The sequence below is a fragment of the Lissotriton helveticus genome, chromosome 3_2 (assembly GCF_964261635.1).
Source record: "Lissotriton helveticus chromosome 3_2, aLisHel1.1, whole genome shotgun sequence".
NCBI classification, from domain to species: Eukaryota; Metazoa; Chordata; class Amphibia; order Caudata; family Salamandridae; genus Lissotriton; species Lissotriton helveticus.
In genome coordinates this window covers 134,332,941-134,352,691 of record NC_136062.1, presented here as the reverse complement: position 1 = coordinate 134,352,691, position 19,751 = coordinate 134,332,941, and the positions used below count along the sequence as shown (strand labels likewise).

Sequence of the window (19,751 nt, the reverse complement as noted above, 5' to 3'; positions counted from 1 at the left end):
CTGGATGCCTCCGGTTCAGGACCCAGAGGAGTGCAGATGTCTCCGGAGAGCATGAATACCCTAAATGAATGAAATATCAGGGACACCGTAATAAACCCACTTGGAAAATGTTATCTATAGTGGGAAAACAACCCTGGGGAAATGTCTTTCGGTAGAAAAACACTAACCTCCTGCTATGTAGAATTGAAATGGAAAATACTGCTGTTTGGTGCTGATCGGGGCTCCGTATGCAGCCCAACAGAATTGGTGTCTGCCTAATATGGAGTTGGGCGGTGCATGTAGCACCCCTAGCTAGGCAGAAAATATTGAACAGACTAAACACGAACCTGCATGTTCCTGATAATAGATATCGAGAGAGGACTGCAGGAACAGGTAGCAGCCTCGATAAAGATGGAAAACTTCAAATAATCTGCGAGTCCTAAGCAATATATAAAATAACGAGTCTGCGAGAAGGACCACAAATGAAAATTCCCAAAACAACTACAGAATCAAACAAAAAATATATCAGATACTGAAAATTCGTTCATTCAGATACCTAGCAGCAAGGCTCTGGAATGAACTTCCAGCCCAGATACGCGGACTCAATGACCTGCTGTCCTTCAGAAAGGCGATAAAAACCCACCTCTTCTGTTAGTTATGTTATGTCTTCTGCAACCTCCATCAGCAGCAGCCCCCTCTCAGGTTCGAACAGCTTGCGCCGGGACGCCCCTTGGCTGGGGCAGCCGTACGCCATATAAGTGCATATAAATAAAAATAAATATAAATAATAATAATAATAATAAATAAAAAAAATATTAAAAAAAATAAGAGTCTCTACTAAAATCTCCAAACCATGGTACGACGGGAGTCTCAATGAGGATAGACGAGACATGCGAATGGCAGAGCGTACCTGGAGATCAGCTCCCTCTGCAATGCACCTAAAAGAGCTGAAGAAAAAGAGAAACGCCTACTTCAGGAAAATAAAACGCTCAAAATCAGACTTCTTCAGCCTCCAACTCGACCAAGCAAAAAACTGCCCGAGAAAACTGTTTGAGCTAATCAGAACACAATCCAAGGAACAACCCCAACCGCTCAACACTAGGCATGAGGCACCCTCCTGTGAAGACTTCGCTGCTTTCTTTATCCAAAAAACGGACAAAATAAAAAGCGATCTCCTCATTGACGCAAGCCTCTACTCCAAACCACAATGCCTATCACCCACTGAACCAAAAAACAATGCTACATGGTCAACCTTCGGCACATACTCGGAAGAAGAAATTGGCAAACTGCTCAGCACCCTGAAACCATCCAATCACCTCACGGACCCCCTTCCTGCCTCCGCAGTAAAAGACTTTACCCCTTTGCTTCTCCCTCTCTGGACCAAAATTATCAACAGCTCTCTCCAACAAGGAAGCATACCTGACTCCCTCAAAGTTGGTCAGGTCACACCTCTACTAAAGAAACCTACAGCCGACCCCTCTGATCTCAACAATTACCGTCCCATCACCAATATTCCTACTCTCGCCAAACTGTTGGAAAAATGCGCACAACTACAATTGACTAAACACATTGAGCAATTTGATCTCCTCAACAGCCACCAGTCAGGCTTCAGAGCAGGACACAGCACAGAAACTGCTATGACTCACATAATTGATGACGCACTTCAAATGCTAGACCAAAACGACACCTGCCTCCTCATCCTTCAAGATCTCTCTTCAGCATTCGACACCGTTAAACATGAGAATCTACTAGAACTACTAAACACAAGAATGGGTTTATCTGGAACTGTTCTCAAGTGGTTCACGTCCTTTCTTCACAACAGGTCGCAGAAATTCAAGAGCAACAACCTGATGTCCTCGCCAATACCTGTAACGCTAGGCGTCCCCCAAGGATCCTCTCTATCCCCAACTTTGTTCAACCTAGTCATGGAACCTCTCACCTCCTTGCTACATGCATCCAACGTAAACTTTCACATGTACGCCGATGACACTCAGCTATATCTCAAGCTACAATCCCCCAAAGACATCTTGCGTCTGAACTCAACGATCAGAAGCACCCAATCTTGGCTGGCGGATAACCACCTCAAACTCAACGCTATGAAGACTGAGTTCCTTCTGATCTCACCTCCCACGAAAATATCCACCACACAAACATGGCTTAAGCACCTAACAGCACTCAATGTCCAACCGACCATAGTGGATTCAGCAAAATCCTTAGGCATAACACTTGACACCAACCTCAACATGCAGCAACATATCAGCAAGGCAACAAAGGGAGCAAACTTCCAGATCAATACTCTGAGGAAACTTAAACCCTACCTCCCAGCCAAAGACTTCCAAACAGCAGTACAAGCGCTAGTCATCCCACGTATTGAATACGGCAGCACCGCCCTCTGCGGACTCCCCCTTACTACTACCGCACCACTAAGAGCTTCTCTGAATGCTGCAGCGAGACTCATCACTGGGTCAAAAAAGCACTCCCATATTACCCCTGACTTGAAATCCCTGAATTGGCTGCCTTTTGAAGCCAGAATACATCTGAAAATCGCCTGCATGACACACAAGGCGGTACACCTAAACTCACCCGGCTACCTCGCTCAGAAACTGACAATCTCTGGGGGAATTAGAAACACGAGAGGCACAAACAATCTTCTGCTGAAACCTCGAAGATTCAGGAAGGAAAAAACATACAAGCGCTCCTTCTCAGGATTGGCGCCTAGGATTTGGAACTCACTCCCTCCCGAAACCAGGCTTATCTCTTCCACTACACTCTTTAAAAAAGAAGTAAAAGCTATCCTCATGGCTAAATACACTTGATCTATTATCTCAAACTCTGTTAACACCCTGCACCGATCTGTACTACATGCTTGACCCATTTACTTATCTGTATGAGTTGTCTTATTACTCACGTGATGGGCTTTGCAGCCACCTATCTGTACTGTATGATCTATTGATTTACTGTTTAACTATGTTCCCTCATGTACCCCTTTATGTAAAGCGCTCTGATATCTGTGAAGATCTTGTTCGCGCTATATAAAACTTTGAAAATAAATAAATAAATATAACATAACATAACATAACATAACAAAATGTGGTAACTGACAAACCAAAAGGAATATGTCAATGTAGATTATTATATCGAATGGCATTTTCCCAAGGTAATTCGTTATTTTAACCCTTTTTGAAAGTATTTAAAGAAAAATTTCATAATACCTTTCCTACATTTTCTGACTTAAGTGCTGAAAGGGTCCTGTGAGTGGTTGATTTTTTCTAAAATTAACCATTTGATGTCATCTGGCTTATGTTTGAATTCCTAGCAATGTTTAACCAACGGAGCTGACAGTTTAGAAGTTCTAATAGCTGAGCGATGTTCAGATAATCTAGTGGCCGTGGATCTGGAAGTTTCGCCCACGTTACCCAAGCCCCACGGGCAGGATAAAAAATAGATCACATTTTTGGTCTTGCAATTCAATAATCTAGTAGATGTCACTGTGAACCCATTATGGGTAATGGTAGAAGATTGTATAGCTGTGTTAATAGCTGCGCATTGAGTGCATCTGTATGTGCCGACCACCGGTTGGAAACCGTCAATAGTTTTTGAATCAAAGAAGAATTACTTTTGAATTGTGATCTCATTACAATATCTTTGATGTTTTTATTGCCACGATTCGCAAACATCGGCTTAAGAAGTTTTGGAGTTTCATCAGTATCCGTATTTAAAATGTGTCAGTTGGAATTCACAATGTGACACAAACAGACACAAGACCTCACTAGTAGGTTATGATCTTTGTAAGTGATCCCTGTCGTGAAACATGCTCTTTTATATAATTCACAAACTAGCCATCTCGAATAGCCCCTGGTTATGAACTTCTCTTTCATCATGACGGATTGGGTATCATAATCAGACACGTTAGTACGATTCCTACGGAGACGCAGGAATTGTCTAAATCGGATGCTTTGTTTATTGCACCCTGGGGTGTTAACTGTCACAATGTAATAACATGTTTCTAGCTGAAGGTTTAACATAGAGATCTACTTCTAGTTGCCTGTTGTTGTGTCTAATCAAGATATCTAAAAACTCGACTTGATTTTTTGATATTGTTATTAGTAAACCGAATGTTGGGGTCACAGGAGTTAAACCATGAAACAAATTCCGTGAGTATATTCTCAGAGTTCTTCCATATAAAGAAAGATGTCATCTATACAGCGAGACCAATAACTGATTGACTCTAAAAAGGGAGCTATCAAGTTATATATATTTTTCTGCTCAAATTTGGCCATGTAGATATTAGCCACGGTTGGAGCCACCTGGACTCGCATACTGCCTCCTTTTGTTTGTTTAAAAAGTTGATCTCCAAATTCAAAGATCTGTACAGGTAAAATAGTTTTTAAACACTGGTAGGGCAATCAATATGATGTTTGTCAGTGAACCAGCGAACCGATTCAACCGCACCGTCTTGAGGAGTATTACTGTAAATGGACTCGATGTCCAGAGTTACTAACAACTGGGGGTTAGAATTGAAAGGCAAACACAAAAAAATAGCAACATTTGTCGCCCCTAGTGGGATAGGTATGTTCAGACTTGGGTGCCATACCCGCCATGCCACCGAGTCAAGCTATCCTGGCTGGTGAGTGGTGGTACCCCAAAACAAGTCTGAGGATGATTGTTTCAGGTCCTGGCCTGGCAATTCGGGCTAGACTGTTGCAATGGGGAGGAGGGTCAAGACTAAATTGCATATGGCTGGCTCCAAACTGGAATGGCATGGTAAGCAAGAAAAGGATAGATCTAGGCCCAGATCTCGGTACTGGCTGTCAAGAGGGGCAGCAGCAACATTAGAGTGACTCACTAAAGTTGGATTTCCACCCATAGACAATAACTTGCTCCAGGAGTGAAGTGAAGTAACATCAGACAAGTGGTTGCTCACTATAATACAACACGGTCACTGCATAGAGTTGTAAAAACACCCTCCAACATGTTATCCAAAACAAAAAACGCACACAAAGGAGGATGTAACAGATCTCCAAAAGAGCTGCTACAAAAACAAGCAGCTGAAAGAGTGCCCACAAAAGAGAAAAATCAAGAAGTTTACTTCAACCAATGTTTAAGAACACAAAAATTCAAGATGACAACCCTACAAGAAGTTATACCTCAACTCCAACAAGGGGATTTCATGGTAATCCTAGATCTAAAGTATGCCTATCTACACAGCCCAACAAATCCAAAACACAGAAAATTCCAGCGTTTTGTGATAAACAAAACACACTAACATTTCAAAGCACTACTCTTTGGAATTAAGTCAGCCTCAAGGGTTTTCTCGCAGCTGTGGCGGCACATCTGAGAGGAAACTGAATACATGCCCATCCATACCTAGACTATTGCATGGTAAGAGCAAACTCAGCACACAGGTGCAGAAAATACTTAAAGAAAATGATAGCGACACTGCACAGACTGAGATTCACTATAAACTTTGAGAAGTTTTTTCCAAAACCAGAACTACAGAAACTCTTCTTAGGAGTGCAGATAAACACAATTCTGCGGAATGCTTACTCATGCAAAAAGAGGATACAAGCTATAACTCAAGAAGCTCTTCGATACCAGAAGGATCAGTCTCTGACAGTGAGGACTGTGGGGAAATTATTGGGAATGATAGCATCATGCTTTCCACTAATACCACAGGCTTCACACATCACCAGTCCAAGAATGAATACAGATTCCATAGTCTCAATCAAAACGGAGCTGGGATGATCCACTGGTTGTCGCAAAAAATACAACAGGAGATTAGTTGGTGGTACAAAACAAATGTAACAGCAGGAAAATCATTTATGACTACGGCTCCAACAGTGACCATTACCACAGACGCCTCGCATATCAGATGGGAAGCACGCATGGGGAACCTTAATGTGAGAGAAATATGGAATACTCACGAAGCATTACAAAATATAAGCCTGTTGGAGTTAAAAAGTGAGTTCCTAGCCTTAAAAGTCTTTCAACAGCAGTGTGGAGCAAATCAATACAAATACAAACAGACAATACTACAAATATGTTTCAGCTTAACGAGCAGTGGGTAACAAAGTCCTTTCCCCTATCAAAGATGACAATTAAACGACAAATAAAATTAACAGTGATACACCTACCAGGAGTAGACAGTGTGCTAGCAGACAAACTGAGCAGGCAAGCATCCATCTTGCATGAGTGGGAACTGAATCAGACTGTATTAGAGACTGTTCCAGAAGCGGGGAACTCCAAAAATAGACTTGTTTGCAACACCTCAAAACACAAACTACCTGTGCTTTGCGTCCATACATCCATATCTTCAGTCTGCAGGGAATACACTGTTAGTAAATTGTTCAGGGAGATTTGCCCTGATGCCACTGCTCTCCCGAGGTATAAACAAGTGCACACCGTTGCATATGACACTTCCACTAATAGCCCACAGTGGGCCAAACAGATTTGGTACTCCGATCTAATGGAGATGGCACAAGAAATGGAAAGACGGCCATTAGTGCAAGATCAACTCTCCATGGAAAGGGAAAGAGTTCTACATCAAGAACCAAACACATTGTGACTAGAAGCATGTCTCCCAATTACACAGAAATTGGCCATTTACGACTACCTAAACAATCAATAGCGTTTATCAGAGAAGCAAGGAAAGCAACAATTAGAAGATGTTACACTGAAAAATAGAAAAAATTCACATATTGGTGCCAAAAACATAATCTGCTTCAAAACAGGGCATGAGAAACTACAGTAATTCAATATTTAACTAATTTGTTAGAAAATGGTTTAGCAAATGCTTCTGTAAAGGTACATTTAGTACTTACACATAGGGAAAATTTAGCTTGACTACTCCAATAATCAAGGTTTTTAGAAGGGCCTAAAAGAGTAGCACCACCCAGGAGTGCACCAATATCCACATGGAATCTCAATGTGATGCTCACACAGTTAATCAAGGAACCATTTGAACCAATCTATAAGACAAGTTTAAAGTTCATCATGTTCAAAGCAACGTTTTTAACAGCCATGACTTCACTACATAGAGGAAGTGAATTGCAAGCTTTCACCAAACAAGAACCTTCGTTTCAAATACATAAACACATATTAGTCTTAAGAACTAACCCTCAATTCCTTCCTAAGCTCATATCTCTGTTTCACATAAATCAAACAATATAAATTTCAAGTTTATTTTTTTTTTCAAAATCCAAAGACAAAAGCGGAAAAGACTTTGCATACTCTGGATGACCGCAGGGCATTAATGTATTATATAGAAAACACAAAGAACATCAGGAAAGGAAAGCCACTTTTCATTTAATTTGCAAACAACAACACTAGAGAAAAAGTTGCAAAGGTTACCATCACAAGATGGATAACACAGACAATCGAAATATGTTATAAAAAGCTGGCGTTCAACTAGAAAACCAAGGGCACTCTCTACAAGGAAGCGAGGAGCAACAATTGCTTTTCTAGAAAACGTTCCACTCTACGATATTTGAATGGCGGCCACATGGTCTTCAATACACACATTAACAAAACACTATTACACTGATGTTCAAGTAAAAAGAGAAGCACAAGTGGAAGCAAAAAGTCCCAAAACATCTGTTTACAAGTTCATCCTCCACTTCAACCCAACCACCACAATAAAGACAACCGCAACAAAATCAATGCATAGCATGTGAATCTAGAAAAGATTCACACCTCAAAACAAAATGGATACTTACTGATAGGAGTATTTTTGTAGCTTGAAGCGTTTTCTAGATTCACAGGCAACCCACCTACCTCCCCAAAAAATGAGGCGAGACAAGAAAACAAAGGACAGTTATACAGAACAATAACAAGAAGCAGAAAATAATAATCTGAACATGGTGACCACAGTGAGGCTTTCAGAGAGGGCGTTTGAAGTCGCAGGAGGATTGCACAAGCACCAAATGGTGGGGGTTGTCAATGCCCAACGGCAATAATAATAATAAATCTAAAAAAGAGACAAGGACTACTACTCACATGGAATTCTGGATCCAACCACTAGATGGGGAAATAATACACAGCTTGTGAATCAAGAAAATTCTTCAAGCTGCAAAACTACACCTACCGGTAAGAAATCATTTAATTTTCCTGCATTGCAACTACATAAATTCGCATGGTTGTTTCATTCCCCTTGTCAGTGTTGGGGATCTCATATATTTTACACTAGCAATATACACTATCAACATACCTGAAAGGCTACAGATGTCTGTTTATTTAGCAGCACATTGACCTCATTGTAAATGTCCATAAATCAGCTGATGATATGCTCTGATCTTAACTCCATCCATGGTCCACCATAGCTGTAATTTCAGAGCACAAATGTGAAGCGAGAGCCTCTGCATCTGAGGGAAGGAGGTTCATGAAGTATCTAGCCATGACACATGAACAATAAAAGTTTTTCTTCACATTTATAGCAAAAACGATCTTCTTTTTATAGCAAGAAATTCTTTTTACAATGCCTGAAAAAAGTCAATTCCCAAATAAAACTGCATTTAATGAGAAAAAAAACGTTATACGTTTTTATACTTTAACTGTGGTATTTCATTTTACTAACTTATTTAAACATTAAATATTTCTATGCAACCTTGTCTGATCCTTAAAGGAAATCTGTTGTATTAATCCTGCGTATTTACTTTAGGGCTCCAGAGCCACAGAAACCCCATTCAGTGGTAGCAGATGATATAATCCGCTCGAATCATTATGATCCAGATGAAGATGAAGAATATTATAGAAAACAGTTGTCTTTCTTTGATAGAAGAAGTTTTGACAAGCCTGCCTCCCAGCTTTCAGCTAATCTCCATCATGAACCTTCGAAACAGACACACCCTCAGCATCATCAAAACTACAATAACTTTCCATCCAAGTATGTTTTTTTTTTTATCCATGTCTTTTTTTTATCAAGTACTGAACAGTTTCATGAACAATTTTGAGAATTTGTATATACAGTATTGCTGTTTGGTTATTCTTTATCAGCATAATCTGCTTGTCAAAAAGATTTCTTTAGTGTTGTCAATCCACCTGAATATTTGCAATACTTTATTTTCCACCACAAACTTGCTCAGGTTGTATTTCTCTTTATTTCACCCAGATATTGTATATATTTCAATTGATATTTCATGTTTTCAGAGCACAAACTTGGGTAAGATAAAAAGTTGAAAATATGATTCTACCATTCCGTACAATGTGTGTTGCCTTGCCTCCGAGATCGAGATAATAAAGGCCTAGCTTACATTAGGCCAGTGAGTGGGGCTTAGACAGGATTTGGTTTAGAAACAATGTTAGAAATGCTTCAAATTAAACTCTGGATTATCGACTTGTGTTTCTGAGCGAGGGCAAATGTGTGGCCCTTGCTTGGATAAAAAGAAACAGATCACTAATCTATGGCATTTTTTATGTTGGGTGCACTCCTTTACAGAATTTTAAGATGGGCAAGTAGCATGCCACTTCTATTACACCTAGTTGTATTCATTTTTCCTTGGTCCCTTTTCATTTCACTTCCTCTTGAAAACATGCATGTTCGTGCCATGTGTAGCTGGATGTGCACATGCTGTGCAAACTCCTGCCATCTAGTGTTGGGATTGGACGTGTGTAACTTGTTTCTTTTTCAAAAATGTCTTCGAGTCACGAGGGACGGAGGGAAAGGGTTGTACTCTTCTGCCGACAGTACTTGTATTGCGGGTTATGGTTTGTTAGAAAGCTTATGGTAGGAAGCTGGCTCTTTATATGAAATACCTAAAAGAGGTATATTGTGCAAAGAGTCCAGGTATTCCCTTACTAGTGGACAGGGGCTTGCTCTAGTAATCCCAAGGTGCTCTTCTAAGGGAAAGTGTGGTAGAAGAGCCTTAGGCAGACTAAAGAGGAGTGTTAAACATGTGCAAATACACACAATAGTCAATAAATGATGCACAAGTCTCAATAAGGAAATCCATACCAATTCATCAAAATAACACGTATCTTTATATATATTCAGGCACCAGAATCAATACGATCAGGTAAGTATGTTTTGCAAGAGAAATACTTTTACGGTAAAAAAGTCAGTTATCCTATGGGAAGAAAAACAAGTACTGCATTCCAGTAGAGTACAGCGACTTATGCGACCAATTACCTAGACTTTCGATGAGTAGGGGGCAGTAATCAAGGCAGTACCAGCAGGTCATCTCCAGCAGCACAAAGGCAGTTGGGTGCAGTGGTGCAATACAGCATTGGTTGCCCAATGTTAGTCAATGGAGATCCGTCTGCGTAAAAAGAGTCTGCAGGTTTGGACTGGGAGGCCAGTGGGGTTGAACAACCGAAAGGGTTCATATCTTGCAATGCTAGGGAATGTGGGGACACTGGTGGTCCTCTACACCTCGAGCCTTTGCAGAGGGTTTTTGAGGTGTCCGGTTTCTTCTTCCAGGCGCACTCGCGGTTGAGGGGGCCTCTGCACATCAGAGTCTCCTTTTCGATTCTTGAAGAAGCTTGAAACCTTCCTCTTCGAATAGCCCCCTGACTCCTCCGGCCAGGTTTGTCACACACCAACAACCAGGATACTCTCTCAGATTATAGCACGCTGTACAAATGCGCATAACATAACAGTAGTGTGTGCTTAAATTCACATAATTGGTCCCACTAGACTAGAACAAAAAGTGGGAAGCATTTAACAGATTCTGTTTCCAGATGGCCGTTTTTTTCCACTATTCACAATTAAAACAATGGCAGCTGAAATAAACGTTGTCATTAGGCGAAACAGTAACCATTCCAAGTAAATAAAGTTAAACTTTTTAGCACTGTCTGCTGGCAGTTTTCATGCAATATTTGTTTTTTTCAGTTAATTTTTTGTTGTGACAGGTTCTTCAGGACAGCACAATAACATGCATAGACACTGGCGTGAATGAAGTATATTTATCTCCAGTATACTAGACAGTGCAAACAACAACTCCCACTATGAGCTCCTGGTCACAACAGACTTTACTCGAATCCTCACAGAAACCCTATCCTGCATTTCGTTACCCACATTCTAAACAACATATCCTCCCCCGTATGTAAATAGAGTAAAAGACCTTGAGACATCCAACACATACCCTTCACGAACACTAAAACATAACCATCGAACAACAAATGTCCAAACCAACACTACATAGAACACAAGAACAACATACACAATACAAGACCAACATACACAACACAAGGACTAGTATTAGTATTATTCTGATCTCCCTCTTACTTTTCACTTCTTCCTCCCGTCTATCTCCCCACCCGGTAGACCACTATGTCACCCTCTTCTTCTCTATCGTGCTGACTCAGACCATGGTAGCAACCTCTGGATATCCCTCCTTATTCCAACACCTCCCTGACTCAAGCCACCTTAATACAAGGCCCTTGCCCCGGTTTTGGGGCTAATTTCCCATTCACAGACTTTTATCCCACTCCCCCCTCCCACTCTCCCCCATCCTTGCGCATCCCGCCAATCTCCTGCCCGCACATTCGATCATCCTAGATGAATTACCATGCCTCCCCTCAATCATAACCTTACTGCACCAAATACACTCATCACTAGGTGTGGCCCCAACTCTTGGACCATCCTTTACCCTCCCAACCTCTCTGAAAACTATTAATACGTCACCAAGAAACCTTATTTGTTGACAATTATCTTAGCCCGACCTCCATTATTAAAACCAACTACATCTTTTACTCCAGACGCCCCTCTAAATGGAAAAGTATCTTCCTCCACTACCTCCCCATAATGAAATCTTGCAAAATACCATATGACTTAAAGCTGTCCACCACCCCTTCCTCCACTTTCTTAGGTGAAATTGATATCTCTATTTTTAAATCCGGAAATATCCTCATACAAGTCTCCGAAAACCACCTCACCATCTTTGAGCACCACTTTAGCACCTTATATGATCTTCTATCCTCTCCTTCCCATATCTCTACAGCCTCCCAATCATAGGAAGTCCTCCCGGCTTCGCCCCTTCTGACGCCAACCCAGCCACTCCCTGTTTCTGCAACTATCTATAAAGTCTCCCAATCCCTAGACCTTAGATCCCACTGCTCCCGTACCATCCTCTCCCTGGCTTGACATTTACACATCTTACTTAGCCACTCAAACCCCTCACCCCATTGGCCTCTCCACCTTCTCCTGATATTCCGTCATCCCTCTCGGCCACCCTAACCCTCTCCCCTCCTCCTGATGCTCTCCCACTGAACCCCAATCACTCCTTTCTTACCTCTCATTTCTCCCAGCCCCCTCAGACTGATCCCCCTACTCCGATCCCCCTTCACACTGTGCGTCCCCTTACACCGCCCCCCCTACTGCTCCATTATAGACACCAATCCCTTCCAATCCTAATGATTCCCACCCCAAAGACATGATAGAACCTCTCCTCACTTGCCCTTACCCCCTCATCTTCTCATAACACCCATCAGGCCCCTGGGTATGTGGGTGCTCACACTACAATTCATCCTCAGTCTGGCATCTGGACCACCCCTCACTTTCCGCCTCCTGGGTTCCCTCCACGTTCACTTTCCATTCCTCTCTCCCTGGCTAATGTGGAACATGCCCCTCTCCCCATCGACCTCCTTTCCTCCTTACCTTCCACACTTTTCACCCAATCGCTTCTTAACATTGAACTCCACCTCTCTATCTTTACGTTGGAACTTTTCTCTCTCAGGAAAGACTTTAACACCCTCTGATACTAAGCCTGCCAATCATCCCTTCACCATGGGCTACGTACATACTAACACTTCTACAAGGATGTACTACTCCTTACGGCATTTTAGCCGATGGACTTCCTGTTAACTGTCCCCTTATACCATCACAAGCCCCGACCCATCTCTCCTCCCCGGACCCCTGGGACTTAAATTATACCTACTCCCTTAGCTACATGACTGTTGACCCTTTTACGCCTCACTCCACTATTCCGGTGATCCTGGGGAGACGCCGTATCCCTACCTCCACTGGCTCGCCCAAGCCTACTCCGCAACTCACTGCGACTACTGATCCTCCTACACTTCATTCCACTATCCATTCCGGCTGCTCCCCCGAAACCAACCATAAACCCCTCAACTGCATGCTAGTCAACTGTCGACTGGCTGCATGACATGCAGCAGAAATCTCGGAAACCATCCTTAGTGAAGCCATTGACATCGCTTTTCTTACGGTAATCTGGCTCAAGGCTCACTCTTCATCTATTCTTGACTTGCTCTGTCCCCCGGGTTACTACATCCTCAGAAAAGATAGACTTGACAAAATTGGGGGGGAGGGAGAGGAGAGGAGAGGAGAGGGGAGGGGTAGCCATAATCTATAAACATGAACTCCGACGCTACCTTGTTCAGAATTCCGATCAAGCCACTTTCGAATACATGGGAGCTGAACTTAAAGTTCAGGGGGCCCCTTCTATTCTGCTACATAATATCTACCATCCCCCAGGTCACCCATTGCCCTTTGTGGAGGAATTGTCTGACCTACTTTCCCAAGCCTCGATTTCCAACTCCAAAAACCTCTTCCTCTGAGACTTTGATATTTAGTAGAAAAATAAGGATGATCCCTCGGTTAACGTCCTCAATGACCTCCTCGACGTTACTGACTTGAATTCACTCTGCCATTCGCCAACACATTCCAAAGGGTCAACTCTTGATGCTATCATTGCTAACAAAGATCTGGCTTTCCTTTCCCACATTGTCCCTATTGACTGGTCGGACCATCACCTTATCCTCTTCACGATCAACAGCGCTGCACCTCCCCCTTCCCTTAAAAACATCAAACATAAGAAATTAACTAGAAATCTTCACCTTATTCCTCCTGGCGAACTGGAGACTTAAGATCAAAACAAAACTTCAACTTCCACCTCCATAACAAAATGCTAATGATCTTACTGAACACTACAACAAATCCATCATTAAGGTCCTTGACCAAATTGCCCCAGCCAAATTAAAACTAAAAAAAAAATCCCAGCCAAATCCTGGTTTAAAGCTGATCTCAACAATGAGAGACGCTTGCTTAGGATGACAGAACACACGTGGAGACAACAGCCCCACCCTCCCCCCAAATCTTGCCCTACAAAAGACACATCCTTAATGAAAAGGCCTCCTTCTTCCGCGCACACCTTAACCCAGCTAAGAATAGACCTAGGGAACTATTCAGCATTATCATAAATCAAACAGCTTCTGCCCCCCCCCCCCCTGAAATTGATGGCCTCTACCGAATGATTTGAAGAAATTGTGAACTACTTTTCCGAGAAAATGGCCAAGAGTGACCTATCCTTTGCCGTAACGCCCCCTCCACAGTGCTCATCACCCCTCTATGGCCTCCCATCCAAGTCTCCTTTTAAACCTTCGCCCCCTCCTGACTCTGTTCTTCTCCCTCCCACCGTCGCCCCCCGGAACATTTCCTCACCAGTCCACAGCTAAAAAATAACGCATCTTGGCTTAACTTCAGCCCAGTTACTGAGCGAGAAGTCGTCGACATCATCACTAAGCTTAAACCCTCCTCTCATACCTTTGACCCTCTCCCCGCCAACCTCGTTCAAGATTTAAAGTATATCATTGCACCTTATTGGACTACCATCATCAACTCCTCCTTGGCCACAGGGTGTGTCCCTGTTTCCCTCCAGCTTGGCTAAATCACTCCCACCCTCAAAAATGCTACTGCTGAGCCCAACAACCTTAACAATTTGCGTCCTATCTCTAATCTTCCTCTTCTATCCAAGGCCCTCGAAAAATGCACCTTGCTCCAACTGGACAACACATTGACTCATTCAGCCTTTTGGACACATTACGGTCACGCTTTCGAAAGGGCTGCAGTACTGAAACTGCGATGCTCAACATTGTTGATGATATCCATCAGTCCCTCAACAAGGGGGAGGCCTACCTTCTCATTCTTCTTGACCTCTCTGCTGTTTTAGATACTGTCAATCACTCTGCCTTACTCAACACCCTCAAAGATCGGTTCGGCTTCAATTGTCCTGTTCTCGAATGGTTCACCTCCTTCTTTCAGTACAGAACCCAACACATTAAAATCAGCAATTGCTTCTCTAAACCTATGCCTGTCTCCTTGGGTGTTCCTCAGGGTTCTTTTCTCTCTCCTACTCTATTTAACCTCTTCATGGAACCCCTCACCCTCATTCTAAAGCAAGCAGGAATCAATGATCACCTCTTTGCGGATGATATCCAGCTTTACTATAAAATCAAATCCCATGCAGACATTCTGCACCTCAATAATGCCCTGACTAAGATTCAACAATGGTTCCATCAGAATCACCTTAAACTCAACCCTAAAAAAACAGCAAGTCATTCTCTTCGCTTCTTAAAACAACCGGCTCCCCATTCAACATTGGATCTCTGACCATAAAGCTCTCAACTGCTCTTTGTCCACCTCTAGCTCAGTTAAATCCCTCGGAATAAGCATTGACCAAAACATCAGCCTTTCTCCCCACATAAAAAACGCAGCCAAAGGCGCTCTCTTCTCCCTACATCACCTCAAGCAAAGTAAACCCTTCATCCCTGTTGATGACTTTAAATCTGTTGTTCAATCACTTGTACTTTCCAGATTCGACTATGGTAACACCATTCTCTCTGGAACACCAAATCAGTCCTTAACCTCGCCGCCAGGGTTATTTCACATTGTAAGAGGTTTGATCATATCTCCCCCATCCTCAAATATCTGAAACGGCTTCCCATCGAAGGCAGATCCACCTACAAGAATGCATGCATTACGCATAAAGCTTTGCATCTTCATACCCCACTGCATCTCTCACAAAAACTTCACAAAGCGGGCTCCTCTAGAGAAATGAGGAGCACAAATACTCACATACTGGTGCCTCCCTTGGTAATCAAGAAATCTACCCAGTCACGCTCTTTCTTCGGAAATGCACCTACCAGCTGGAACTCACTCCCCAAAGATCTACGTTGCAACTCCTTCAACTTCAGCTCCAAAAAAGATCTCAAGCAGCACCTTCTCAACAAATACTGGGGTCCTTAATCCTGCCACCTAACAGGATCTCACAACCTGCCCATGATGGTGCTGTTTCTAACCACATTATACCTGAATTACTACCCCCCTTCTCTCATTCTCTCATATAATTCCACCCTCCTTCTACCAGTTCTCATATAATCTCTGCCTACTCCTACATGCTATCTCCTCTCCTATTACCCTCCTCGGTTCCACCCTACCTCCATACTTTCCCCCCACCGTCTCTGACCACCCACGCTTGCACAACTATCCAATCCTGGTTATGGACTAAATGTACTTCTTATTTTCTTGTCCATGTATTTATTGTTCTTTGCATTTTGGTCATATTTTCTTACGCTTATCATTTTTGTACAAATGTTATATTGCAATTTGTTTCCACTTCCAACCCCTGTAAAGCGCTCTGGTACCTTTGGGTCTAGCCAGCGCTATATAAAACCGTTTAAATAAATAAGAACTACCAACCAACCGAACCTTCGATCCAACACAAAACAAAAATTTAAACTAGAACCCCAGTATTTTATTTCAATACAAAATCTTTCAGATTATATTGTGGTCGTACTTGTCTCCTGCTTTCTCTTGGGGAGACCACACCTTCTGCTGCAACACCCTCATCATACCTACCATGCACCCGCTCAGTCACTTCCCCACACGTCACCTGCTCCCCCCCACACAGCTTTCCTCTGACTGCACCTCCGGCCCAGGAACATCTGCACCAACCACCACCCCTCTGTTTGAGAGTCCTCATCTGATAGAGACTACTAGCTGCAGATTCCTTAACGTAGAGTTATCCCCAGGCGTAAGACTGGATCTGGAAAATTTTCTTTGACACAGCATCCCTGCGTGCTGGGAGACAGTACCACGTGACTCCGCCCTGACGTCCGCGGGCGTGACATCCAGCAAGGTCACATAAGCCCCACCCCGGGGCACCGACGTCAGTTTTTTCTCTCTTCCCCGTGCAACACGGATCCGGATCGTGTCATGGCCTGTTTTCACGCTTTGCATTTAGGAGCAGTGTGCGAATGGCCTCGGGCCTCAAGACGTGTACCTCTTGTGCACGTCAGATGTCGGCGACGGACCCTCACCCGATTTGTATGTGGTGTTTGGGCGAGCACCATGACTCGACGGACTGCGATTCCTGTCAGCACCTCAAACGGAAGTCACACGGGAGCGCCAGATGAAATTGTACGGGGCCTTCCGCGGAGTCTCCGGCGCCGAAGGGTTCGGCTTCAGGTTGTAGGAGGATGGTGTCGTCAAGGTGCAGTCCTTCGGGGCTCCCCTCTTCGGCACATGACGTCCCTGCCTCACTGCAAATCCCTTAGGAGCTCCCTATGGGGTCGCAGGAGGTTTCCAGGACTCGGGGCTTGTCCCTGAGTTCCCCTCGGCCCTCTGAGCGGGTGGCTGCCTCGCGAGAGGCCGAGACGGTGCCGTTCCAGGCCTGAAAGCTTTCCTCCCCGGCCCTGGCGGTGCCGTGGGTGAAGGCCGGGGCTTGGGGAGCTTTCCCAAGTCCCTCTCGGTCCTCTAAGTGGGCTGCTGTCCCGTGTGAGGTCGAGCCAGCGCCTTTTCGGCGCCGTTCCTTAGTAAAACCGGCTTCGACCCCGCCCCATTCTCCTAGGGAGCACGCGGTGGTGGAGGTTGACTCTGTGCCGCCAATGTACACTCCGGCGCCGATCAACGTCGAGCTGGCGTCTGTGGCGGACTCCACGGTGCCGTGCCTGAGCTTGGGTCGGGTTCAGCTGTCCCCTTCACTGTGTGTTCTCCTGTGGAGGGCTTTGCCTCCATTTCAACCTCTTCTCCTTGGAGTTTGGGGTGATTCTTTTCTTCTCCTCTGCTGTTGTCTGTCCCTCCTGGGCTTTCTGACGGATGTCCCTGGTACCTTGGATGGGCTTGGGGTTTCCTGGCCTCCCTTTGCCTTGTCCTTGCTTCCTTCTGCTTGGTGGGGGCTGGACTGCCTTTCTTGTCCCCTTTTGCACATCCCCTGCTGGGGCCCTGTGGTTTTCTTCCTGCTGGGAGGCTCTCTCGCAGGCCCTCCTCCCTTCTGGGTATGGCTAGGGTATCTATTCTACATTAAGGAATATGCGGCTTGGAGTCTCTATCAGATGTATGAGTTACTTACCTTCGGTAACGGTGTATCTGGTAGAGACGATTCTAACCTCAGATTCCTTCATGACCCGCCCTTCCTCCACGTTCTGCGAGGACCTTCAGCTTGGTCTTGTTTATTTATTTTATTTTCAAAGTTTTATATAGCGTGAACAAGATCTTCACAGATATCAGAGCGCTTTACATAGAGGGGTACATGAGGGAACATAGTCAAACAATAAATCACTAGATCATACAGTACAAATAGGTGGCTACAAAGCCCATCACGAGAGTAATAAGACAGCTCATACAAATAAGTAAATGGGTCAAGCATGTAGTACAGATCGGTGCAGGGTGTTAACAGAGTTCGAGATAGTAGATCAAGTGTATTTAGCCATGAGGATAGCTTTTACTTCCTTTTTAAATAGTGTAGTGGAGGAGATAAGCCTGGTTTCGGGAGGGAGTGAGTTCCAAATCCTAGGCGCCAATCCTGAGAAGGAGCGCTTGTATGTTTTTTCCTTCCTGAATCTTCGAGGTTTCAGCAGAAGATTCTTTGTGCCTCTCGTGTTTCTAATACCCCCAGAGATTGACAGTTTGTGAGCGAGGTAGCGGGGTGAGTTTAGGTGTACCGCCTTGTGTGTCATGCAGGCGATTTTCAGATGTATTCTGGCTTCAAAAGGCAGCCAGTTCAGGGATTTCAAGTCGGGGGTAATATGGGAGTGCTTTTTTGACCCAGTGATGAGTCTCGCTGCAGCATTCAGAGAAGCTCTTAGTGGTGCGGTAGTAGTTAGGGGGAGTCCGCAGAGGGCGGTGCTGCCGTATTCAATACGTGGGATGACTAGCGCTTGTACTGCTGTTTGGAAGTCTTTGGCTGGGAGGTAGGGTTTAAGTTTCCTCAGAGTATTGATCTGGAAGTTCGCTCCCTTTGTTGCCTTGCTGATATGTTGCTGCATGTTGAGGTTGTTGTCAAGTGTTATGCCTAAGGATTTTGCTGAATCCACTATGGTCGGTTGGTCATTGAGTGCTGTTAGGTGCTTAAGCCATGTTTGTGTGGTAGATATTTTCGTGGGAGGTGAGATCAGAAGGAACTCAGTCTTCATAGCGTTGAGTTTGAGGTGGTTATCAGCCAGCCAAGATTGGGTGCTTCTGATCGTTGAGTTCAGACGCAAGATGTCTTTGGGGGATTGTAGCTTGAGATATAGCTGAGTGTCATCGGCGTACATGTGAAAGTTTACGTTGGATGCATGTAGCAAGGAGGTGAGAGGTTCCATGACTAGGTTGAACAAAGTTGGGGATAGAGAGGATCCTTGGGGGACGCCTAGTGTTACAGGTATTGGCGAGGACATCAGGTTGTTGCTCTTGAATTTCTGCGACCTGTTGTGAAGAAAGGAAGTGAACCACTTGAGAACAGTTCCAGATAAACCCATTCTTGTGTTTAGTAGTTCTAGTAGATTCTCATGTTTAACGGTGTCGAATGCTGAAGAGAGATCTAGAAGGATGAGGAGGCAGGTGTCGTTTTGGTCTAGCATTTGAAGTGCGTCGTCAATTATGTGAGTCATGGCAGTTTCTGTGCTGTGTCCTGCTCGGAAGCCTGACTGGTGGGTGTTGAGGAGATCAAATTGCTCAATGTGTTTAGTCAATTGTAGTTGTGCGCATTTTTCCAACAGTTTGGCGAGAGTGGGGATATTGGTGATGGGACGGTAATTGTTGAGATCAGAGGGGTCGG

At 44.0% G+C, this 19,751-nt stretch overlaps 1 protein-coding gene across 5 annotated transcripts in view; it reads left to right on the top strand.

Annotated features, from left to right (window-relative positions):
• Positions 1-19,751, top strand: part of TJP1 (tight junction protein 1) — a 736,246-nt gene that overhangs the window by 556,958 nt on the left and 159,537 nt on the right. For all 5 annotated transcript variants that reach the window (XM_078684928.1, XM_078684927.1, XM_078684925.1 and 2 more), the window contains one exon: positions 8,636-8,860. In XM_078684928.1, coding sequence (XP_078541054.1) covers positions 8,636-8,860 — 225 coding nt within the window. The remainder of the gene's footprint in view (positions 1-8,635; positions 8,861-19,751) is intronic.